Source organism: Scyliorhinus torazame, chromosome 19, assembly GCF_047496885.1.
Source record: "Scyliorhinus torazame isolate Kashiwa2021f chromosome 19, sScyTor2.1, whole genome shotgun sequence".
Lineage (NCBI taxonomy): Eukaryota > Metazoa > Chordata > Chondrichthyes > Carcharhiniformes > Scyliorhinidae > Scyliorhinus > Scyliorhinus torazame.
In genome coordinates, this window is record NC_092725.1 from 42,641,683 (window position 1) to 42,666,598 (window position 24,916).

General features: G+C 51.0%; 1 protein-coding gene across 1 annotated transcript in view; it reads left to right on the forward strand.

The window, feature by feature from the left end:
- Positions 1-24,916, forward strand: part of LOC140396664 (lysine-specific demethylase 7B-like) — a 419,959-nt gene that overhangs the window by 291,110 nt on the left and 103,933 nt on the right. The window contains exon 16 of the mRNA XM_072485460.1: positions 2,014-2,219. Coding sequence (XP_072341561.1) covers positions 2,014-2,219 — 206 coding nt within the window. The remainder of the gene's footprint in view (positions 1-2,013; positions 2,220-24,916) is intronic.

The window sequence follows — 24,916 nt, forward strand, 5'->3', positions numbered from 1 at the left end:
GCATACCCATTGTTACTGAAGCAGCCCCACCCGGAGAGCTCACCTCTGCCATCTTTCTTCCTACAGCACTCCTCACTGAACTCGACCTTGCCGGCGGACTAGCGCTCGCACCTTTCTTCAAAGTATTCCTTCTTTGGTTCTTGGACATCCTCTCGTAACCAATTTTTAATTGGTACAGCTTTCCAATTGATTTCTCCCCAAACATCAGGTGCTAAAAGGCCAAAAACTGAGGACTCTGGCAGGAGCAACCCAACATGTGACCTCCTCCTACATGTTGCCACCGAAGCCTCCATCCTAGGTTTTATTAATGGAGGCATTGAGTACAAGACTAAGATCAGGTTGAACTTGCATAAGACACTAGTTAGGCCTCATCTGGAGCATTGTGTCCAGTTCTGGGCACCATACCTGGGAGAGGATGTGAAGAGATTGGGGAGAGAACAGAGGAGATTCACAAGAATGATTCCAGGGATCCTGTAGCGATAAGGGTAGATTGAAGAATTTGGGTTGAGAGGAGACATGGTAGAGATATTCAATAACTTGAGGATTATGGACAGGGTAAATAGTGAGAAACTGTTCGCTCTCAAGAGTACATCAATAACTAGAGGCCACACATTCAAAATAATGGGCAAAAGGAATAGAAATGAAAAGCTTTTTCATCCAGAGGATGGTTGGAGTCTGGAACAAGCTTCCTGAGAGGGTGGCGGAGGCAGGTTCCAAATGGCGCCCTTCTGCACCATAAAAATTATGTGATTCTCCAGTATTCAAAAGGCAATTGGATTGGGATCTGAAAAGAAAGAACATGCAAGATTATGAGGATGAGGCAGTGGAGCGGCATTAGGTCGAATATCGTAAGCAATCTAGATATTCCAAGTCTGTTATTTCTTCTCTTATTTCTCTTTGCAACATGAGGTGCATTTCATCCAGGCCTGCTTTTCATTTTCAACGATGCACCTTAATATTTAACACCTTAATATTTCCTACCTAACTGTGTTTATCCCATCCAATGCTCTTCAATCCTAAGTCTGCTTCTGCCTTCTGGTTTGTGAAAACAGATACAAAAGATTTGTTAACAACCATGTCCAGGTGTTGGGTTTCCCCTTTTTGGAGTTGACCCAGCTCTTTCCTCACCTTTTGCTCTTTATCATATCATAGTATCATAGCATTTACAGTGCAGAAGGAGGCCATTCGGCCCATCGAGTCCGCACTGGCCCCTGGAAAGAGCACCCTACCCAAGCCCACACCCCCAACCCAAATAAGGGCAATTTATCATGGCCAATCCACCTAACCTGCACATTTTTGGGCTGTGGGAGGAAATCGGAACACCTGGAGGAAACCCACGCAGACACGGTGAGAAAGTGCAAACTGCACAGTCATCCAAGCCGGGAATCTAACATGGGACCCTGGAGCTGTGAAGCAACTGTGCTAACCACTGTACTACCTGTCCCATTGTATTTCTGAATCTTGTTCATAAAGCCAAGGACTCATACACTTTTTAACAGCCTTCTCAAGGTGGCTTGCCACCTTAAAGGCAGGTGTATTTTTACTGCCTGTCTCTGTTCCCGCAGTCTCTTGTGCCATTTAATTTATCTTGCTTCACCTCATTCTTCTCACCAGAAAGCACATCTTTGGACTAAATTTCCTCTTCTTTGTGTCTGCTATTTCATGAGTCTATGGCTTGAAATCAATTATTGTCTTCCTATTTTCAAAGTTTCAAGTTGTCTGCAAAGTTTGAAATTGAATGATAAAGCAGGCTGGTTTTGACCAGGCTTACTTCTGTTCTCATCTTCCTATTCCGAGAATAATATTTTGCTGACATCTTTTGGGTTTTGGAATTTAATCCTACACCAAAGCCCTGAATTGAAGAGATTAACCTATCTGCTTCACCACGGAAATCCTCAGCAGCCAAACCATTGTTTGAGGTTCAGTCACTTTGATTGTAGAGACAATTTGGGGAAATTTGATTACCGAGAGGAAATAATACCTCCTACACCAATTTTCCTTACTGCCTTTCAGGGAATGGTTACCATCTCCAAACACAGCAGAGACCATTCAGGATATGCTATCAATGGCGGCCTTGCAGTACTCAGACTTGCGCAACAACCGAAGAAAGAATAGCGACAGCATGGATAAAAGGAACCTTCCGAGGTCACATCAAGACATGAAAACTACTAGGAGGGGAAAAGGGGAACTAAGCCCTTGTTCCACATCATCAAAGCATGGTGGGTATTTCACATATTTGCACATGTACTCAGGAAGGTGGATGATAACAGAAGACCGTGCAGTCTTCCAGTCCTGCAACTGCCAACGGGTTTACTCATTGTTTGCACACTTTGCCGTTAGAGGACCCGCATTGCGGAGGGGCTTTTGGCCAAGAAATCCAGATATCCAGCAGAATTGTAGGCATAGTAGCACAGTTGCTTCACTGTGGCAGGGTCCCAGGTTTGATTCCCGGCTGAGGTCACTGTCTGCGGAGTCTGCACGTTCTCCCAGTGTCTTAGTGGATTTCCTCCGGGTGCTCCGGTTTCTTCCCACAAGTCCTGAAAGACGTGCTGTTAGGTGAATTGGACATTCTGAATTCTCTCTGTGTACCCGAACAGGCGGCAGAGTGTGGCAACTGGGGATTTTCACAGTAGCTTCATTGCAGTGTTAATGTAAGCCTACTTGTGACAATAATAAAGATTATTATTATACCAATTCCACTGGATGTCAGCTGAGGAATCAATGTCTGCTCTGTATCATGAATAGGAAGGTGGGGACCATGGCAGTGGGTTAGACATGGGGAGAGATGATGCTGATTGGAGTGAATAGAGATGGGAAGGGGAGGTGATGGTTGGGTGAGAAGAGGAGGTACTGATTAGGAGAGGTAGAAGTTATCAGGGAGGTACTATAAATATTGGGAGGAACAGGGCAGAATCTTCTACTTCCCCCAACAAGATAAGAGCGAGAGAAAAAAATTCCCAACGAAATTAGGTTGGAATTTTGTTCTCCAAACTTTCAAGGTGGGTTAAAAGCAAATTGTGTTTCCCACTGAGCAATGTCAAAGATCACATTTGCATTCATTGGCTTCTCATGAATGCTTATTAAAAAGCCTACTCCCAAGAACCACATTCCCTCTCCAAATTATGTTCCTTGCCTGTGGCTAATTAAACTGTTCTGTTTTACGACTGTGCACTTGGAAAACTTCGCTTTGCTTCATGCCTCCCTTTTACACTGCCACTGCTATGTATTGGGTGCCTGTAGCACAGACTACCAGGACCTGGCAAAGGAAGCAGGATCAGAAGAGTGGACTGGGACAGAGGCAGGGCTAGGGGCTCGGAGAGGGACAGAGGGGAAGGTTGAGACGGAGGCACGACAAAGGACCATGGGGAATAGGCCCTGAGTGCAAGGATTAAGATAAGACCAAGGTGAGTAAGGAATAGAGAGGAAGGGTAAAATACTTTCTGGGAGCATGCACGAGAGGCTGGAATCCACATTTTGGAGGGATGTGATAGCACTGGAAAGGGTGCAGAGGAGATTTCCCAGGATGTTGCCTGGGCTGGAGAGTTTTACTTTTGAAGTGAGATTGGATACACTTAGATTGTTTTCCTTGGAGCGGAGGAGAATGAGGGGGGACATAACTGAGATGTATAAAATTGTGAGGGGCATAGATAGAGTAGGCAGGAAGAAACGTTTCCACTTGGTGGAGAGGTCAGTGGCCAGGGGGCATAGATTTAAGGTAAGGACGGGCAGCAGGGTGGCACAGCTTTTACCACTGTTGCCTCCCCACCAAGGACTTGGGTTTGATCCCAGCCCCAGATCACTATGCATGTGGGGGAGAAAAACCTGTACCGACCATGTTGCATGTCTAACCTAAAACCTTCTACACTTCCACGGTCCGTATCCCTCTATTCCCATCCTAGTCATGTATTTGTCAAGATGCCCCTTAAACGTCACTATTGTACCTGCTTCCACCACCTCAAACGCAGCGCGTTTCAGACACCCACTACCCTCTGTGTAAAAATTAATAAAGCAATTCCCACACACATCTCCCCTAAACTTTGCCCCTCGCACCTTGAACCTATGTTTCCTCGTAACTGACTCTTCCAATCTGGGGGAAAAAGCTTCTGACTATCCACTCTGATCATTCACCTCAATTTTGTAGACTTCTCTCAGGTCGCCCCTGAACCTCCGTTGTTCCAGTGAGAACAAACAGAGTTTATTCAACTCTCCTCATAGCTTTATGCTCTCCATACCAGACAACATCCTGGGAAACCTGGCAACTCCTGAGGAGTTCTCCCAGTAAGCCAGAGAAGGCACAACCAGGAGTGAGTTTGGGAATTTGAAGCTAGGTGGGAATTGAATTGAATTGGTATGACTGTTCCTTTTTAAATTTCAGGAATTTAATTTAATCTAGAATTGTCCAGTGAAGGTTAATAAGGGGCTGCCCCACCCACTCACATAACTGGTAGTCAGTTAAGTGTCAGTCACCTTAAGCTATTTTGAGCTAAAAGTAGGCGGGGGGCAGGGGGAGTCAACTCAGGCCATTTTAAAAGAACAGCTGGTAACTCACTCCCAGTGAGTTCTCCTAGTGAGCCAGAGAAGGCACAGCCAGAGTGAGACACAGCGAAGAGTGAGTTTGGGAATTTGAAGCTAGGTGGGAATTCAAAGTTGGGTGGGGAGGAGGTGCTTTTTATCCCTGGTAAGTGACTGGGAAGTAGTTTTTCTTTTTATTTGTCTGTTTATTTATTTTATTTTCCGGGAGAGAGCGAGCCAGGGAGCAGCTTGGGAACAGGTAAGTGATATGAAAACTTACCCTCAGGTACCAGCGGCCTTCATTTCTGGGAGCGGGAGAGAGAGCCGGGGAGCAGCTTGGGAACAGCGAAGTGATAGATATTATGCTATTCTGAGTGTTCCGATTGGGGAGGGGGAACTGAAAAGTGACGTCACGGAAAAGCTGTGACCGGATTACTTAATCATAATTTAGAGGGGTATCTAAGCCAGAGACCGGAGAGTACTGTATTTAGCATTTACATTTATAGTAGCAATCTAGTGCTGGGAAACTTATAGTTAACAGTAACTTTTAAGTTTTTAAAACTTTATTTTTAATTTACTTTATTAATTAGTTAACGCAATGTCAGTCAGAGGGGTGCAGTGCTCTGACTGTGAAATGTGACAGGTCCGGGAGGCCTCCAGCGTCCTAGATGGCTACATCTGCAGAAAGTGCACCCAACTGCGGCTTCTCACAGACTGCGTGGTTCTGTTGGAGCAGCAGTTGGATGCACTTAGAAGCATGCAGGGGGAAGAAAGCATCATAGATAGCAGTTATAGTGATGTGGTCACACCCAAGGTGCAGGCAGAGAAATGGGTGACCACCAGAAGGGGCAGGCAGTCAGTGCAGGAATCCTCTGTGGTTGTCCCCCCTCTCTAACAGGTATACCATTTTAGATACTGTTGGGGGGAATAGCCTATCAGGGGAAAACAGCAGCAGCCAGAGCTATGGCACCATGGCCGGCTCTGTTGTTCAGCACGGAGGGTCAGAGCGCAGAAGAGCAATAGCCATAGGGGACTCTATAGTCAGGGGCACAGATAGGTGCTCCTGTGGATGTGAAAGAGACTCCAGGATGGCATGTTGCCTCCCTGGTGCCAGGGTCCAGGATGTCTCAGAACGGGTAGTGGGCAACCTGAAGAGGGAGGGCAAACAGGCAGAGGTCATGGTACATATTGGTACTAATGATATAGGCAGGAAGGGGGATGAAGTCCTGCAGCAGATAGGCAGAAAGTTAAAAGACAGGACCTGAAGGGTTGTAATCTCGGGATTAGTCCCTGTGTCACGTGCCAGTGAGGCTAGAAATAGGGAGATAGACCAGCTAAACATGTGGCTAAACAGCTGGTGTAGGAGGGAGGGTTTCAGTTATCTGGACCACTGGGAGCTCTTCCGGGGCAGGTGTGACCTGTATATGAAGGATGGTTTGCATCTAAACTGGAGAGGCATAAATCTCCTGGCCGCGAGGTTTGCTAGTGTCACACGGGAGGGTTTAAACTAATATGGCAGGGGGGTGGGCACGGGAGCAATAGGTCAGAAGGTGAGAGCATTGAGGGAGAACTAGGGAATAGGGACAGTGGGGCTCTGAGGCAGAGCAGACAGGGAGAAGTTGCTGAACACAGCGGGTCTGGTGGCCTGAAGTGCATATGTTTTAATGCTCTTGCATTAGTATTAGTATTACGGGTAAGGCAGATGAACTTAGAGCTTGGATTAGTACTTGGAACTATGATGTTGTTGCCATTACAGTGACCTGGTTGAGGGAAGGGCTGGATTGGCAGCTAAACGTTCCAGGATTTAGATGTTTCAGGCGGGATAGAGGGGGATGTAAAAGGGGTGGCGGAGTTGCGCTACTGGTTAGGGAGAATATCACAGCTGTACTGCGGGAGGACACCTCAGAGGGCAGTGAGGCTATATGGGTAGAGATCAGGAATAAGAAGGGTGCAGTCACAATGTTGGGGGTTTACTACAGGCCTCCCAACAGCCAGCGGGAGATAGAGGAGCAGATAGGTAGACAGATTTTGGAAAAGAGTAAAAACAACAGGGTTGTGGTGATGGGAGACTTCAACTTCCCCAATATTGACTGGGACTCACTTAGTGCCAGGGGCTTAGACGGGGCGGAGTTTGTAAGGAGCATCCAGGAGGGCTTCTTAAAACAATATGTGGACAGTCCAACTAGGGAAGGGGCGGTACTGGACCTGGTATTGGGGAATGAGCCCGGCCAGGTGGTAGATGTTTCAGTAGGGGAGCATTTTGGGAACAGTGACCACAATTCAGTAAGTTTTAAAGTGCTGGTGGACAAGGATAAGAGTGGTCCTAGGATGAATGTGCTAAATTGGGGGAAGGCTAATTATAACAATATTAGGCGGGAACTGAAGAACCTAGATTGGGGGAGGATGTTTGAGGGCAAATCAACATCTGACATGTGGGAGGCTTCCAAGTGTCAGTTGAAAGGAATTCAGGACCGGCATGTTCCTGTGAGGAAGAAGGATAAATACTGCAATTTTCGGGAACCTTGGATAACGAGAGATATTGTAGGCCTCGTCAAAAAGAAAAAGGAGGCATTTGTCAGGGCTAAAAGGCTGGGAACAGACGAAGCCTGTGTGGAATATAAGGAAAGTAGGAAGGGACTTTAGCAAGGAGTCAGGAGGGCTAGAAGGGGTCACGAAAAGTCATTGGCAAATAGGGTTAAGGAAAATCCCAAGGCTTTTTACACGTACATAAAAAACAAGAGGGTAGCCAGGGAAAGGGTTGGCCCACTGAAGGATAGGCAAGGGAATCTATGTGTGGAGCCAGATGAAATGGGTGAGGTACTAAATTGATACTTTACATCAGTATTCACCAAAGAGAAGTAATTGGTAGATGTTGAGTCTGGAGAAGGGTGTGTAGATCGCCTGGGTCACATTGAGATCCAAAAAGACGAGGTGTTGGGCATCTTAAAAAATATTAAGGTAGATAAGTCCCCAGGGCCTGATGGGATCTACCCCAGAATACTGAAGGAGGCTGGAGAGGAAATTGCTGAGGCCTTGACAGAAATCTTTGGATCCTCACTGTCTTCAGGTGATGTTCCGGAGGACTGGAGAATAGCCAATGTTGTTCCTCTGTTTAAGAAGGGTAGCAAGGCTAATCCAGGGAACTACAGGCCGGTGAGCCTTACTTCAGTAGTAGGGAAATTACTGGAGAGAATTCTTCGAGACAGGATCTACTCCCATTTGGAAGCAAATGGACGTATTAGTGAGAGGCAGCACGGTTTTGTGAAGGGGAGGTCGTGTCTCACTAACTTGATAGAGTTTTTTGAGGAGGTCACTAAGATGATTGATGCAGGTAGGGCAGTGGATGTTGTCTATTTGGACTTAAGTAAGGCCTTTGACAAGGTCCCTCATGGTAGACTAGTACAAAAGGTGAAGTCACACGGGATCAGGGGTGAGCTGGCAAGGTGGATACAGAACTGGCTAGGTCATAGAAGGCAGAGAGTATCAATGGAAGGATGCTTTTCTAATTGTAGGGCTGTGACCAGTGGTGTTCCACAGGGATCAGTGCTGGGACCTTTGCTGTTCACAGTATATATAAATGATTTGGAGGAAAATGTAACTGGTCTGATTAGTAAGTTTGCAGACGACACAAAGGTTGATGGAATTGCGGATAGCGATGAGGACTGTCAGAGGATACAGCAGGATTTAGATTGTTTGGAGACTTGGGCGGAGAGATGGCAGATGGAGTTTAATCCGGACAAATGTGAGGTAATGCATTTTGGAAGGTCTAATGCAGGTAGGGAATATACAGTGAATGGTAGAACCCTCAAGAGTATTGAAAGTCAAAGAGATCTAGGAGTACATGTCCACAGGTCACTGAAAGGGGCAACACAGGTGGAGAAGGTAGTCAAGAAGGCATACGGCATGCTTGCCTTCATTGGTCGGGGCATTGAGTATAAGAATTGGCAAGTCATGTTGCAGCTGTATAGAACCTTAGTTAGGCCACACTTGGAGTATAGTGTTCAATTCTGGTCGCCACACTACCAGAAGGATGTGGAGGCTTTAGAGAGGGTGCAGAAGACATTTACCAGAATGTTGCCTGGTATGGAGGGCATTAGCTATGAGGAGCGGTTGAATAAACTCGGTTTGTTCTCACTGGAACGAAGGAGGTTGAGGGGAGACCTGATAGAGGTATACAAAATTATGAGGGGCATAGACAGAGTGGATAGTCAGAGGCTTTTCCCCGGGGTAGAGGAGTCAATTACTAGGGGGCATAGGTTTAAGATGAGAGGGGCAAGGTTTAGAGTAGATGTACGAGTCAAGTTTTTTACACAGAGGGTAGTGGGTGCCTGGAACTCGCTACCGGAGGAGGTGGTGGAAGCAGGGACGATAGTGATATTTAAGGGGCATCTTGACAAATACATGAATAGGATGGGAATAGAGGGATACGGACCCAGGAAGTGTAGAAGATTGTAGTTTAGTCGGGCAGCATGGTCGGCACGGGCTTGGAGGGCCGAAGGGCCTGTTCCCGGGCTGTACATTTCTTTGTTCTTTGTACATGAATAGGCAGAAAACAGAGGGATACAGATCCTTAGAAAACAGTTTTCGATAGAGGATCTGGATCGGCGCAGGCTTGGAGGGCCGAAGAGCCTGGTACTGTGCTGTAATTCTTCTTTCTTCTTTGTTCTCTTTGAATTGGTTTTTGGAGCAGACAGAGCTGGGTTAGGGGTTCTCCCCTGTCCACACTCTGAGCCCTGGCTTTGTAACTCAGAAAAAGTCATTTTATAAAAAAAAAAAAGGGTTCTGCTATTTTCCCACCTGTATTAAAGCTACTATTCAGACCAGTTACATTTTCCTCCAAATCATTTACATATACTACAAACAGCAAAGGAGTTTGCACATTCTCCCTCATCTGCGTGGTTCTCACCCCCACAATCCAAAGATGTGCAGGGTAGGTGTATTGGCCATGCTAAATTGCCCCTTAATGGGAAAATAAAATTTAAATACGTTTTACGGTAAGGGGCAGGAGGTTTAGAGGGATATGAGGAAATACTTTTCTTACCCTGAAGATGGTGGGAGCTTGAACTCTCTGCCTGAAATGGTGGTGGAGGCAGAGACCCTCACAACATTTAAGTAATATTTTGATGTGCACTTGAGTTCCCAGGGCTTACCAGGCTACAGGCCACATGCTTGAAAATGGGATTAGAATGCGTTCGGTGTTTTTTTTTTGACCAGCACACTCATGATGGGCTGAAGGGTCTTTTCTGTGCTGTGTGACTGACCGTCTGGGAAATGAGGCCACACAGTCTGGGCCATATTAGAGGGCTCTGAATTACCTGCCGGTCTTGGTCCCAATCTTGGATGGCGGGGAGGTATCACTGGAGCAGTGATGTTTTTCCATAGATATATGTGTAAGGCAATGGTCATGTGAACCAAGTTATTTGGTCCTGGGTGTATGAGGCATGATACTGGAAAGCAGAGAGCATAGTTACATTTAGGACAGGAATTGGATCCAGTATGTTGTTGCAGGGTGGGGTGGGCTGTTGGTGGAAGATATAGGATTGATGGTCTCAGAAATTAAGGCTGCAAGTGGCCACGAAGGAGAGAAGAAGGATCAGAAAGGGCATTGGGTATCATCATAGAAAGAAACCGGGACAGGCAGTGCTAGATGGTGGTAACAGGTGGGGTTGGAGTTTCCTGGATGGCCTGGAGGAGAGCCTCCAGGACAATTTGCTGAACTGTGGGGCCAGAGGCTGTTTCCTTCTTGGGCCATTCCTGACATGCTATCTGGTGCACCTGGCCTGCAGTGAGTAAATGTTTGCCTAAACGGTGTTTAAATATGGTGCCATGACCGCTGACCCCGTGAGGTAATGGCGAGCTCCGGCCTGCACCACCAAAAGATTCACCGACTCCTCGATGCATGATTAATAAACTGCAAAGTGGAACATTGTACATTTGTCCTGCCGCCCAGTATGAATCATGCTGACTTTCCTACCCACCACTGGAGTTGCTCTTAGAATCTGAGGGCATTCAGTCCATCAGGCCTGCACTGGATTTCTGAAAGACCATTCTACCTAGCCCCACTCACCTACCTTATCCCTGGAACCTGCACATTCTTTCTTTTCAGATAGCATTCCAATTCCCTTTTGAATAACTCGATCGAACCTGCCTCCACCACCCCATCAGGAGGCTCGTTCCAATCTCAAAACATTCATTTTGCCTATTCATTTGAATGTGTCCTCTAGTTATCGATGTACTCTTGAAAGGGAACAGTTCCTCGTGATTTACCCTGTCCATATCCCTCAGGATCTTGAATCCCTCTAAGTCTCCTCTCAGCCTTCTTTTCTCCAAGGAAAACACACCCAACGTCCAATCTATCTTCATCGCTACAGTTGTTTATCCCTGGAATCATTCTTGTGATTCTTCTCGGCACTTTCTTCACATGTCTTCACATCCTTCCTGAGGTATGGTGCCCAGAACAGGACACATTGCTCCAGATGAGGCCTAACTAGTGTCTTATAAGTTCAACCTGACGACTTCCGGGTGCGGCTATGCAGAGCTAGGTCGCATATTCGGTAGCTCCCGCTTGGAACGGACTTTTGGGCTCTTTACAGGGCCCCCACAGCATTTGTTTGACATTTCGCGGTGTGGGAAGAAGACTGCAGCATTCCCCTGACTGTGTCCCCCAGGAATGTTATGTCTTTTGGTTACCAGACCCGGCAGAAACAGTAAAAGATTTGTCTGTAACTGCAGGGGAAAGAGGAGCCTCTTCCAGCATGCAGGCGGGGGAAGGGCAAGTTTAAAGCTGCAACCTGACTTGAGGGCCTCTAATAAAGGTGAATTCTAGCAGCAGAGGGAACAACTGTGAAGAGATCTACCAAGGCCATTGAAGAAGCGGGGACGAGGCTTCCGGTGGCGGCCATGGAGGAGTAGGTAGCGCATTCGGCAGCTCCCGTCTGGAACTTACTCTCAGACCTTTTTCAGGAGTTTTCAGATTTTTTGGAGCAGATTGGTGAAGCTAACACTGCCAAAAGGATTCCCTCTTGAGACTTCCGGTTGCGGCTATGCGGAGCTAAGTCGCACGTTCGGTGGCTCCCACAAAAACGGACGTTTGGGCTCTTTCCAGGGCCCCCAAGGGCACTTTTTCAACGTTTCCCGGTGTGGGAAGGAGTTAATAATAGCTCCCCGTCAGAATATGGTTTTAACTAGGAGTGGGGTGACAAAAAAGGTGGTGGTGGACCAGAAGAAGGGAGGGGAGAAGGACAAAATGGTGGCGGGCGGAGACCAGGCAGCGTGGAGGCAGTGGGCGGAGGAGCAACAGGAGGGTATCCAGCGCTGCCTCAGAGAGATTAAAACGGACATGCTAGAGCCGATGAAGGCTTCTATTGATAAGCTGCTGGAGACACAGACGGCCCAGGGGGTGGCGATCCGAGAGGCTCGACAAAAGATCTCTGACAATGAGGACGAGATCTTAGGCCTGGCGATAAAGGTGGAGGCGCACAAGGCGCTCCACAAGAAATGGCAGGAGCGGTTCGAGGAGATGGAGAATCGGTCGAGGCGGAAGAATCTGCGGATTCTGGGCCTCCCGGAGGGGCTGGAGGGGCCGGACGTGGGGGCCTATGTGGTCACCATGTTGAACTCGCTGATGGGAGCGGGGTCCTTCCAGGGGCCCCTGGAGCTGGAAGGGGCCCATAGAGTGTTGGCGAGGAGGCCCAAGGCTAACGAGCCTCCGCGGGCGGTGCTGGTGCGGTTCCATCGGTTTGTCGATCAGGAGTGTGTGCTCAGGTGGGCCAAGAAGGAGAGGAGCAGCAGGTGGGAGAACGCGGAGGTTCGGATATATCAGGACTGGAGTGCGGAGGTGGCGAAGAGGAGGGCCGGGTACAATCAAGCGAAGGCGGTGCTGCACAGGAAGGGGGTTAAGTTTGGCATGTTACAGCCGGCGCGACTGTGGGTTACCTACAAGGACCGGCACCATTATTTTGAGTCTCCGGAGGAGGCGTGGGCCTTTGTTCAGGCTGAGAAGCTGGACACAGACTGAGGGTCGGGATGGGCGATTGGGGACTGCGGTGGATATGTTATCCTATTTCTGGTTCGCGGGGGGGGGGCCTTTGCATTGTTTTGGGTTTCTTTTTCTCTGTGTTTTTCTCTTTCGGGTTGGGGACGGTGGATGGGGCGGGTTGGGCACTGTTTTGGTTGGTGGCGGGGCCTGGTAGGTGGAGAGCGCGGGCTTTTTTCCCGCGCTGAAGACTGGGGGGGGCGGGGAAGCGAGGATTGTTTCCCGCGCTTAGAACAGAGGGGGGAGGGGGAGAGCCTGTCGATGGGGAGCGGGAGAGGAGGGTGGGCCACACAATGGGAGGAGTCGAAGGGGAGGCGGGAGTGGCCGGGGTCAGCAGGAGTCAGCTGACTTGCGGAAGTGCAATGGGGGGAGTAAACCAGCTAGGATGGGTCCGAGCCGGGGGGGGGGGGGGGGGGGGAGAATCGAGTTGCTGCTGCTAAGGTCAAGGAGGAGCTGGAGCGAGTGGGTGGGGGGTGGGGGTCGAGACGGGTGTATGCTGCTGTGGGGAACGGGCCGGGTGTGGGGTGCGGGCGCGTGGCTGGCCGAGTAGGGGTCATGGCTAGTCGGCGGGGGAGGGGGGCGGGTAGCCCCCTAATCCGGCTGATAACCTGGAATGTAAGGGGACTGAATGGACCGGTTAAGCGGGCCCGCATGTTCGCGCACCTGAAGGGCTTAAGGCAGATGTTGTTATGCTCCAGGAGACACACCTGAAGGTGGCAGACCAGGTAAGACTGAGGAAAGAGTGGGTAGGTCAGGTGTTTCACTCGGGGCTAGATGCCAAAAATCGAGGGGTGGCGATCTTGGTGGGAAAGCAGGTGTCATTCGAGGCGTCGAGCATTGTGGCAGATAATGGCGGTAGGTACATAATGGTAAGTGGTAAGTTGCAGGGAGAGAGGGTGGTACTGGTCAATGCGTATGCTCCGATCTGGGACGATGCGGGTTTTATGCGGCGTATGTTGGGTCGGATCCCAGACTTGGAAGTGGGGGGCCTGATAATGGGGGGAGACTTTAACACGGTGTTGGATCTGGCACTGGATCGCTCCAGGCCTAGGACGGGTCGGAAGCCGGCGGCGGCTAGAGTGTTGAGGGGATTTATGGACCAAATGGGAGGGGTGGACCCTTGGAGATTTGCAAGGCCGGGGGCTAGGGAATTTTCATTCTTCTCACATGTCCATAAGGCTTATTCTCGAATCGACTTTTTCATTTTGAGTAGGGCACTGATAGCGAGAGTAGAGGATACCGAGTATTCGGCAATAGCCATTTCGGACCACGCCTCGCATTGGGTGGACTTGGAGATGGGGGAGGAGAGGGACCAGCGCCCGCTGTGGCGCTTGGAGGTGGGGCTGTTGGCAGACGAGGAGGTGAGCGAGCGGGTCCGAGGAAGTATAGAGAGGTACTTGGAGACCAACGACAACGGGGAGGTCCGAGTGGGGATGGTATGGGAGGCACTGAAAGCGGTGGTGAGGGGAGAGCTGATCTCCATTAGGGCCCACAAGGAGCGGAGGGCGAGGCTGGTGGGGGAGATGGTGAGGGTAGACAGGAGGTATGCGGAAGAGCCTGAGGAAGGATTGTTGAGGAAGAGGCGCAGCCTCCAGGCCGAATTCGACCTGGTGACCACCAGGAAGGCGGAGGTGCAGTGGAGGAAGGCCCAGGGGGCGGTCTACGAGTATGGGGAAAAGGCAAGCCGGATGCTGGCGCATCAGCTTCGGAAGCAGGACACAGCAAGGGAGATCGGGGGAGTTAAGGACAGAGGAGGGAGCGTGGTGCGGAGTGGGGTTGGCATCAATGGGGTCTTCAGGGACTTCTACGAGGAATTGTACCGATCCGAGCCCCCAAGGGAGGAGGGATGGATGGGCCATTTCCTGGACCAATTGAGGTTTCCAAAGGTGGAAGAGGGACTGGGGGCCCCGATTGGGCTGGGGGAGCTGATCAAAGGGATAGGAAGCATGCAGGCGGGGAAGGCACCGGGGCCAGACGGTTTCCCGGTCGAATTCTATAAAACATATATGGACCTATTGGGCCCGCTGTTAGTTAGGACCTTTAATGAGGCAAGGGAGGGGGGGGGGGCTTTACCCCCGACGATGTCCCGGGCACTGATCTCCTTGATCCTGAAGCGGGACAAGGATCCCCTGCAATGTGGGTCTTACAGACCGAATTCCTTGCTAAATGTAGATGCCAAGTGCTGGCGAAGGTCTTCGCCACGAGGATTGAGGATTGTGTGTCGCAGATCATCCATGAAGACCAGATGGGGTTTGTGAAGGGGAGACAGTTGAATGCGAATGTGCGGAGGCTTTTGAACGTTATCATGATGCCGGCGAGGGAGGGGGAGGCGGAGATAGTGGTGGCGATGGACGCTGAGAAAGCCTTCGATAGGGTAGAGTGGGGGTTCGGGTTTGGGGAGGGGTTTGTCAGGTGGGTTAGGCTGTTGTATGAGGTCCCGATGGCGAGTGTGGCCTCAAATAGGAGGAGGTCCGAGTACTTTCGGTTGCACCGAGGGACGAGACAGGGGTGTCCCCTGTCCCCCCTGCTCTTCGCACTGGCGATTGAACCCCTGGCTATGGCACTGAGAGAGTCGAGGAACTGGAGGGGGTTGGTGCAGGGTGGGGAGGAGCATAGGGTGTCGCTTTATGCGGACGACCTGCTGCTGTATGTGGCGGACCCGGTGGGAGGAATGCCAGAGGTAATGAGGATCCTTAGGGAATTCGGGGACTTTTCGGGGTACAAGCTCAATATGGGGAAGAGTGAGCTGTTCGTAGTTCAGCTAGGGGACCAGGAGAGGGGGATTGGCGAGCTCCTCTAAAAAGGCCGGAGAGGAGCTGCAGATATTTGGGGGTCCAGGTGGCCAGGAGCTGGGGGGCCCTGCATAGGCTTAACTTTACAAGGCTGGTGGAGCAAATGGAGGAGGAGTTCAAGAGGTGGGACGCGTTGCCGCTGTCCTTGGCGGGTAGGGTGCAGTCAATCAAAATGACGGTGCTCCCAAGGTTTTTGTTCCTGTTCCAGTGCCTCCCCGTGTTTATCCCGAAGGCTTTTTTCAGGCGGGTTAACAGGAGTATAATGGGGTTTGTGTGGGCGCGAGGGACTCCGAGGGTGAGAAGGGTGTTCCTGGAGCGGAGTAGAGATAGGGAGGGGCTGGCGCTGCCCAACCTCTGTGGGTACTACTGGGCCGCCAATGCGACGATGGTGCGCAAGTGGGTGATGGAGGGGGAGGGGGCTGCATGGAAGAGGCTGGAGACGGCGTCCGTGTGGGTACGAGTCTGGGGGCGCTGGCAACGGCGCCACTGCCGCTCCCTCCAAGGAGGTATACCACGAGTCCGGTGGCGGCCCTCAAAATTTGGGGGCAGTGGAGGCGGCATAGGGGGGAGGTTGGGGCCTCGGCGTGGACCCCATTACGGGGGAACCACCGGTTCACCCCAGGAAGAACAGGGGGAGGGTTTTCGGGGTGCAACTGGGCAGGGATACGAACGTTGGGGGACCTGTTTGTGGACGAAATGTTTGCGAGCTTGGGTGAGCTGGAGGAGAAGTACGGGCTCCCCCCGGAGTACACCTTCAGGTACTTAAAGGTAAGGGCATTTGCCAGACGGCAGGTGGTGGAATTCCCACGGCTACTGCCACACACAGTACAGGACAGGGTGCTCTCCGGGGGGGGGGGGGAGATCTCGGAAACTTACCAGGTGATGCAGGAGGAGGAGGAGGCCTCGGTGGTGGAGTTGAAAGGTAAGTGGGAGGAGGAGATCGAAGAGGGGACGTGGGCAGATGCCCTAGGGAGGGTGAATTCTTCCTCTTTGTGCGCGAGGCTCAGCCTCATACAGTTTAAGGTGCTGCACAGGGCACACATGACCGGGACAAGGATGAGCCGGTTCTTTGGGGGTGAGGACAGGTGTGTTAGGTGCTCAGGGAGCCCAGCAAATCACACCCGTATGTTCTGGGCATGCCCAGCACTGGAGGAATTTTGGAAGGGCGTAGTGAGGATGTTGTCGAGGGTGGTAGGATCCAGGGTCAGACTGGGCTGGGGGCTCGCAATATTTGGGGTGGCAGAGGAGCCGGGAATGCAGGAGGCGAAAGAGGCCGGAATTCTGGCCTTTGCGCCCCTGGTAGCCCGGCGAAGGATTCTCCTTCAGTGGAAAGATGCGAGGCCCCCAAGCGTGGAATCCTGGATCAGCGATATGGCAGGGTTCATTAAATTGGAGACGGTGAAATTTGCCTTGAGGGTCGCATTAGCTATGAGGAGCGGTTGAATAAACTCGGTTTGTTCTCACTGGAACGAAGGAGGTTGAGGGGAGACCTGATAGAGGTCTACAAAATGATGAGGGGCATAGACAGAGTGGATAGTCAGAGGCTTTTCCCCAGGGTAGAGGGGTCAATTACTAGGGGGCATAGGTTTAAGGTGAGAGGGGCAAGTTTAGAGTAGATGTACGAGGCAAATTTTTTACGCAGAGGGTAGTGGGTGCCTGGAACTCGCTTCCGGAGGAGGTGGGGGAAGCAGGGACGATAGTGACATTTAAGGGGCATCTTGACAAATCCATGAAAATGATGGGAATAGAGGGACCCAGGAAGTGTAGAAGATTGTAGTTTAGTCGGGCACGGGCTTGGAGGGCAATACAAGGGTTCTTCAGGCGGTGGCAACCGTTCTTAAACTTTCTGGCAGAACGATAGACATTGGTCAATGGCAGCAGCAGCTTGGGGGGGTGGGTTTACTTTATTTTTGTTTAGGGTATTTACACTGGAGGGTCTGAGGGGGTGTATACACCTGTTGTGTTAAGTCAAGGTGTTCATGTTAATTTATTATTTATGTACAGGGGGGGGAGGGGTTTGGGGGGTTGCTTTTTTAGATTGTGTTTTGTACTTAACCCTGTTGGGTTCTTTTTTCTTTCTCATTTTGTTATTGATATTTTATGAAAACCTTTAATAAAAATTATTTTATATTTTTAAAAAAATAAGTTCAACCTGACCACCTTACTCAATGCCTCTGTTAAGAAACCTTGGCTACTATCATTAACTACTCTGTCAGCATGCTCAGCCAACTTCAATGATTTATGTACATATACACTGAGGTACCTTTGTTCCTCACTAAAATAAAACAAATTACAATGCATGTTGGAAATCTGAAGTAAAAGCAATGAATGCGAGAAAAACTCAGCAGGTCTGGCAGTATCTGTGGAGAGAGAAACAGAGTTAACGGGTCCGCATGACTCTTCTTCAGAGTTAGAATCATAGAAATGATACAGCACAGAAGGGGGCCATTCGGCCCATCTTGTCCATGCTGACCCAAAGACACCGCATTCATCATCAGTTCTTCACGTTTATCAACTGTTTTGTATTCTGTTTCCTTTGGGGTCTGTTGAGGATAGCCAAAAATAGTTGGTAACAGTTGGTGCAGTCAGACAATGCAAGGCATCTGTCATTGTATGCTGAAAGTTTGCTGACTATTCTGGTTACATTTGTACCAGCTCTTTAGTCTCTGGTTTCAGCATTCCACCACTGAAGATGGCAGCACGGTAGGTTAGCACAATTGCTTCACAGCTCCAGGGTCCCAGATTTGATTCCGGCTTGGGTCACTGTCTGTGCGGAGTCTGCACGTCCTCCCTGTGTGTGCGTGGGTTTCCTCCGGGTGCTCCGGTTTCCTCCCACAGTCCAAAGATGTGCAGGTTAGGTGGATTGGCCATGATAAATTGTCCTTGGTGTCCAAAATTGCCCTTAGTGTTGGGTGGGGTTACTGGGTTATGGGGATAGGGTGGAGGTGTTGACCTTGGGTAGAGTGCTCTTTCCAAGAGCCGGTGCAGGCTCGATGGGCTGAATAGCCTCCTTCCGCACTGTAAATTCTATGATATCTATGAAGATGCTCTGTGAAACAGTGAGACAGTTCCAGTCCTTAATCTGTCCTCATGACCAGATACGAGTATCATCACCTCCTTATGTCACAACTATGACATTAATTTAATTGTTCTTTGAGTTCCTCAGTTCCTGCTTTTTCTTTCATTGAAACCTATTGTCTTGCAATTAATTCCCTCTGTTGTTGAAGTTGTTGTTGCTCCTCTTCTAGCTCATGCAGATAACTGCTGGAGCTCCTGTACAATTTTTTTTTTTTAAATTTAGAGTACCCAATACATTTTTTCCAATTAAGGGGCAATTTAGCATGGCCAATCCACCAAGCTTGCACATCTTTTGGGCTGTGGGGGCAAAGCCCACGCATACACGGGGAGAATGTGCAACCTTCACACGGACAGTGACCCAGAGCCGGAATCGAACCTGGGACCTCGGCGCCGTGAGGCAGCAGGGCTAATCCACTGTGCCACCGTGCTGCCCTAGCACCTGTACAATTTGATACTGGATCTCAGTTTTCTCCCAAATCTGCTTTCTCCCTGTGCAACCCATCACGTTATGCATAATTACTTTCATACTTCCCTATTTATTCCCACATACTATTTGATTGCAATAACTCTTTTAGATTATTTTGATTTTCCTCCAGAAAGTAACTCAATATCCGAACCCAATTTTTAAATTCCCCAACATTATTCAATTTACTTTGAGGAATGTCAAATTCAGAAATTGCCTGGATTTACCTGTTCTCCCTGAGCTACAACGACGGGCACTTCCTCTTTCTTTCCTTCTCTTTCAAACTAGCTTTTGAGCATATTAACATGGCACACTGAGTTTTTCTTCTATCTGGTGTTCTTATCAAATAAGTCACCTCACTCAATTTCCTTTCAATTTGATAAGGCCCAATAAACCTAGGTTAATGGTTCACCTACTGTTGGAACAATACCAGTACTTTCTCTCCCACGAACAAAATTACAAAATTTTAGTTTCTTGTCCACCTCTTTGTTTCATGACTATGACAATTTTAAATGTTTCCTCGCCAACTCACTAGCTCTAGTTAATTTCTCCCTAAGGTTTGGCACATAGTCTCCAGTTTTTCTTTGATCAATTTAAGTGGTCCTCTCAACTCTTGATCAAAAATCAATCAAATGGACAGTGTGCTGAGGAGGGTGGAAGGTCAACAGTGCGTTAATTAATAGGATTGGGGAAATAGTGTGCTGAGGAATGGGGTTGAGGGAAACAGTATTCTGAAGAACGGAGTCTGGCAGGGAAACAGTGTACTGAGAAACAGGGTGGGGGAAAGTCGCTGGGGAATGGGGTCCAGCTGGAAACGGTGGATGAGGAATGGGACCCAATAGGAAAACATTGGCTGAGGACGGGGTCCAACAGGGAATCGGGGTCCAACAGGGAAACGGTGTTCTGGGGAATGGGGTCCAATGGGGAAATAGGGTGACGAGGAATGGGGGATGGGCAACTGTATGCTGAGAAATGGAGCCGGGTCAACAATGAGCTGAGGAACAGGGTTGCGAGAAATAGTATGCTGAAGAACCGGACCTGTCAGGCAAAACAGTGTGCTGAGGAATGAAGTCCAACAGGGAAACAGTGGCAGAGGAACGGGGTCCAGCGGGGAAACAGTGGCAGAGGAACGGGGTCCAGCGGGGAAACAGTGGCAGAGGAACGGGGTCCAGTGGGGAAACAGTGGCAGAGGAACGGGCTCCAGCGGGGAAGCAGTGGCAGAGGAATGAAGTCCAACAGGGAAACAGTGGCAGAGGAACGGGGTCCAGTGGGGAAACAGTGGCAGAGGAACGGGCTCCAGCGGGGAAGCAGTGGCAGAGGAACGGGCTCCAGCGGGGAAACAGTGGCTGAGGAATGAAGTCCAACAGGGAAACAGTGGCAGAGGAACAGGGTCCAGCGGGGAAACAGTGGCAGAGGAATGAAGTCCAACAGGGAAACAGTGGCAGAGGAACAGGGTCCAGCGGGGAAACAGTGGCAGAGGAACGGGCTCCAGCGGGGAAACAGTGGCAGAGGAACGGGGTCCAGCGGGGAAGCAGCGTCAGAGGAACGGGGTCCAGCGGGGAAACAGTGGCAGAGGAACGGGCTCCAGCGGGGAAACAGTGGCAGAGGAACGGGCTCCAGCGGGGAAACAGTGGCAGAGGAACGGGCTCCAGCGGGGAAACAGTGGCAGAGGAACGGGCTCCAGCGGGGAAACAGTGGCAGAGGAACGGGCTCCAGCGGGGAAACAGTGGCAGAGGAACGGGCTCCAGCGGGGAAACAGTGGCAGAGGAACGGGGTCCAGCGGGGAAGCAGTGGCAGAGGAACAAGATCCAGCGGGGAAGAAGTGGCAGAGGAACAAGATCCAGCGGGGAAGCAGTCGCAGAGGAACGGGGTCTAACGGGGAAACAGTGGCAGAGGAACGGGGTCTAGCGGGGAAACAGTGGCAGAGGAACGGGCTCCAGCGGGGAAACAGTGGCAGAGGAACGGGCTCCAGCGGGGAAACAGTGGCAGAGGAACGGGGCCCAGCGGGGAAGCAGTGGCAGAGGAAAGGGGTCCAGCGGGGAAGCAGTGGCAGAGAAACGGGATCCAGGGGGAAGCAGTGGCAGAGGAACGGGGTCCAGCGAAGAAACAGTGTCTGAGTAATGAAGTCCAACAGGGAAACAGTGGCAGAGGAACGGGGCCCAGCGGGGAAGCAGTGGCAGAGGAAAGGGGTCCATCGGGGAAACAGTGGCAGAGGAACGGGCTCCAGCGGTAAAGCTGCGCGCTAAGAAACTGCGCCGGGGGTGAGGGCTAGTAGGGGGAACGGTGTAAGAGAAACGGGGAGGGGGGGGAACAGTGTGCTGATAAACGGGAGGGAGGGGGGAACAGTGTGTTAAGGAACAGACTAAGGAAACAGTATGCCGAGGAACGGTGGGGAATAAGTTGCTGAGGAACAGGATGGGGAATCAGTGTGCCGAGGAACAGGATGGGGAATCAGTGTGCCGTGGAACGGGGTGGGGAATCAGTGTGCTGAGAAAGAGGATGGGGAATAAGTTGCTGAGGAACAGGGTGGAGAATCAATGTGCTGAGGAAGTGGGTGAGTAATCAGAGCGCTGAGGAACAGGGTGGAGAATCAGTGTGCTGAGGGAGAGGGTGAGGAATCAATGTGCCGAGGAACAGGATGGGGCATAAGTTGCTGAAGAACAGGGTGGGGAATACGTTGCTGAGGAACAGGATGGGGAATCAGTTTGCCGTGGAACAGGATGGGGAATCAGTGTGCCGAGGAACAGGATGGGTAATACGTTGCTGAGGAACAGGATGGGTAATAAGTTGCTGAGGAACAGGATGGGGAATCAGTGTGGTGAGGAATCAGTGTGCCACGGAACAGGATGGGGAATCAATGTGCCGAGGAACAGGGTGGGGAATTAGTTGCTGAGGAACAGGGTGGGGAATCAGTGTGCTGAGGAATCAGTGTGCCACGGAACAGGATGGGGAATCAATGTGCCGAGGAACAGGGTTGGGAATTAGTTGCTGAGGAACAGGGTGGGGAATATGTTGCTGAGGAACAGGATGGGGAATTTGTGTGCCGAGGAACTGGGTGGGTAATAAGTTGCTGAGGAACAGGATGGGGAATCAGTGTGTTGAGGAATCAGTGTGCCGCGGAACGGGATGGGGAATCAATGTGCCGAGGAACAGGGTGGGGAATAAGTTGCTGAGGAACAGGGTGGGGAATAGTGTGCTGAAACAGTGTGGGGAATAAGTTGCTGAGGAACAGGATGGGGAATCAATGTGCTGAGGAAGTGGGTGAGTAATCAGAGCGCTGAGGAACAGGGTGGGGAATCAGTGTGCTGAGGGAGAGGGTGAGGAATCAATGTGCCGAGGAACAGGATGGGGAATAAGTTGCTGAAGAACAGGGTGGGGAATACGTTGCTGAGGAACAGGATGGGGAATCAGTTTGCCGTGGAACAGGATGGGGAATCAGTGTGCCGAGGAACAGGATGGGTAATAAGTTGCTGAGGAACAGGATGGGGAATCAGTGTGGTGAGGAATCAGTGTGCCACGGAACAGGACGGGGAATCAATGTGCCGAGGAACAGGGTTGGGAATTAGTTGCTGAGGAACAGGGTGGGGAATCAGTGTGCTGAGGAATCAGTGTGCCACGGAACAGGATGGGGAATCAATGTGCCGAGGAACAGGGTTGGGAATTAGTTGCTGAGGAACAGGGTGGGGACTAGTGTGCTGAGGAACTGGGTGGGGAATATGTTGCTGAGGAACTGGATGGGGAGTCAGTTTGCCAAGGAATAGGATGAGGAATCCGTGTGCTGAGGAACAGGATGGGTAATAAGTTGCTGAGGAACAGGATGGGGAATCAGTGTGGTGAGGAATCAGTGTGCCGCGGAACAGGGTGGGGAATCAGTGTGCCAAAGCAGGGTGGGGAATCAGTGTGCTGAGCAACAGGATGGGGAATCAGTGTGCTGAGGAAAAGGGTGGGGAATCAGTGTGCTGAGTAACAGGGTGGGGAATCAGTGTGCTGAGGAACAGGGTGGGGAATCAGTGCTGAGGAACAGGGTGAGAAATCAGTGTGCCGTGGAACAGGGTGGGGAATCAGTGTGCCGAGGAACAGGGTGGGGAATCAGTGTGCCATGGAACAGGGTGGGGAATCAGTGTGCTGATGAACAGTGCGGGGAATCAGTGTGCTGAGGAACAGGCTGGGGAATCAGTGTGCTGAGGAACAGGCTGGGGAATCAGTGCTGAGGAACAGGGTGAGAAATCAGTGTGCCGTGGAACAGGGTGGGGAATCAGTGTGCCGTGGAACAGGGTGGAGAATCAGTGTGCCATGGAACAGGGTGGGGAATCAGTGTGCTGATGAACAGTGCGGGGAATCAGTGTGCCGAGGAACATGGTGAGAAATCAGTGTGCCGTGGAACAGGGTGCGGAATCAGTGTGCCCTGGAACGGGGTGGGGAATCAATGTGCCGAGGAACAGGGTGGGGAATAAGTTGCTGAGGAACAGGGTGGGGAATAGTGTGCTGAGAAATAGTGTGGGGAATAAGTTGCTGAGGAACAGGATGGGGAATCAGTGTGCCCTGGAACGGGGTGGGGAATCAGTGTGCCAGGAACAGGGTGAGGAATCAGTGTGCTGAGGAATCAGTGTGCTGAGGAACACGGTGAGGAATCAGTGCGCTGAGGAACAGGGTGGGGAATCAGTGTGCCGAAGAACAGGGTGAGGAATCAGTGTGCCGAAGAACAGGGTGGGGAATCAGTGTGCTGAGGAACAGGGTGGGGAATCAGTATGCCGAGGAACAGGGTGGGGAATCAGTGTGCTGAGGAACAGGGTGGGGAATCAATGTGCCGAGGAACAGGATGGGGAATCAGTGAGCCGAGGAACAGGATGGGGAATCAGTGTGCCGAGGAACTGGGTGAGGAATCATTGTGCGGAGGACAGGATGGGGAATCAGTGTGCTGAGGAACAGGATGGGGAATCAGTATGCCGAGGAACAGGGTGGGGAATCAGTGTGCTGAGGAAAAGGGTGGGAAATCAGTTGGCCGAGGAACAGGGTGGGGAATCAGTGTGCCGAGGAACTGGGTGAGGAATCATTGTGCGGAGGACAGGATGGGGAATCAGTGTGCTGAGGAACAGGGTGGGGAATCAGTGTGCTGAGGAACAGGGTGGGGAATCAGTGTGCTGTGGAACAGGGTGGGAATCAGTGTGCTGAGGAACAGGATGGGGAATCAGTGTGCTGTGGAACAGGGTGGGAATCAGTGTGCTGTGGAAAAGGGTGGGGAATCAGTGTGCCGAGGAACAGGGTGGGGAATCAGCGTGATGAGGAACAGGGTGGGGAATCTGCGTCCCGAGGAAAAGGGGAAGGAATCAGTGTGCTGAGGAACAAGATGAGGAATCAGTATGCCGAGGAACTGGGTGAGGAATCAGTGTGCGGAGGACAGGATGGGGAATCGGTGTGCTGAGGAACAGGATGGGGAATCAGTATGCCGAGTAACAGGGTGGGAATCAGTGTGCTGTGGAAAAGGGTGGGGAATCAGTGTGCTGAGGAACAGGATGGGGAATCAGTATGCCGAGGAACAGGGTGGGGAATCAGTGTGCTGAGGAAAAGGGTGGGAAATCAGTTGGCCGAGGAACAGGGTGGGGAATAAGTTGCTGAGGAACAGGATGGGGAATCAGTGTGCTGAATAATAGGGTGGGGAATCAGTGTGCCGAGGAACAGAATGGGCATCAGTGTGCTGAGGAACAGGGTGGGGAATCAGTCTGCTGAGGAACAGGCTGGGGAGTCCATGTGCCGTTGAACAGGGTGGGGAATCAGTCTGCTGAGGAACAGGCTGGGGAGTCCATGTGCCGTTGAACAGGGTGGGGAATCAGTGTGTCGAGGAACAGAATGGGGAATAAGTGTGCCGTGGAACTGGGTGGGGAATCAGTGTGCCGTGGAACAGGGTGAGAAATCAGTGTCCCGAGGAACAGAATGGGGAATCAGTGTGCGTTGGAACTGGGTGGGGAATCAATGTGCCGAGGAACAGGGTGAGAAATCAGTGTGCTGTGGAACAGGGTGGGGAATCAGTTTGCCGAG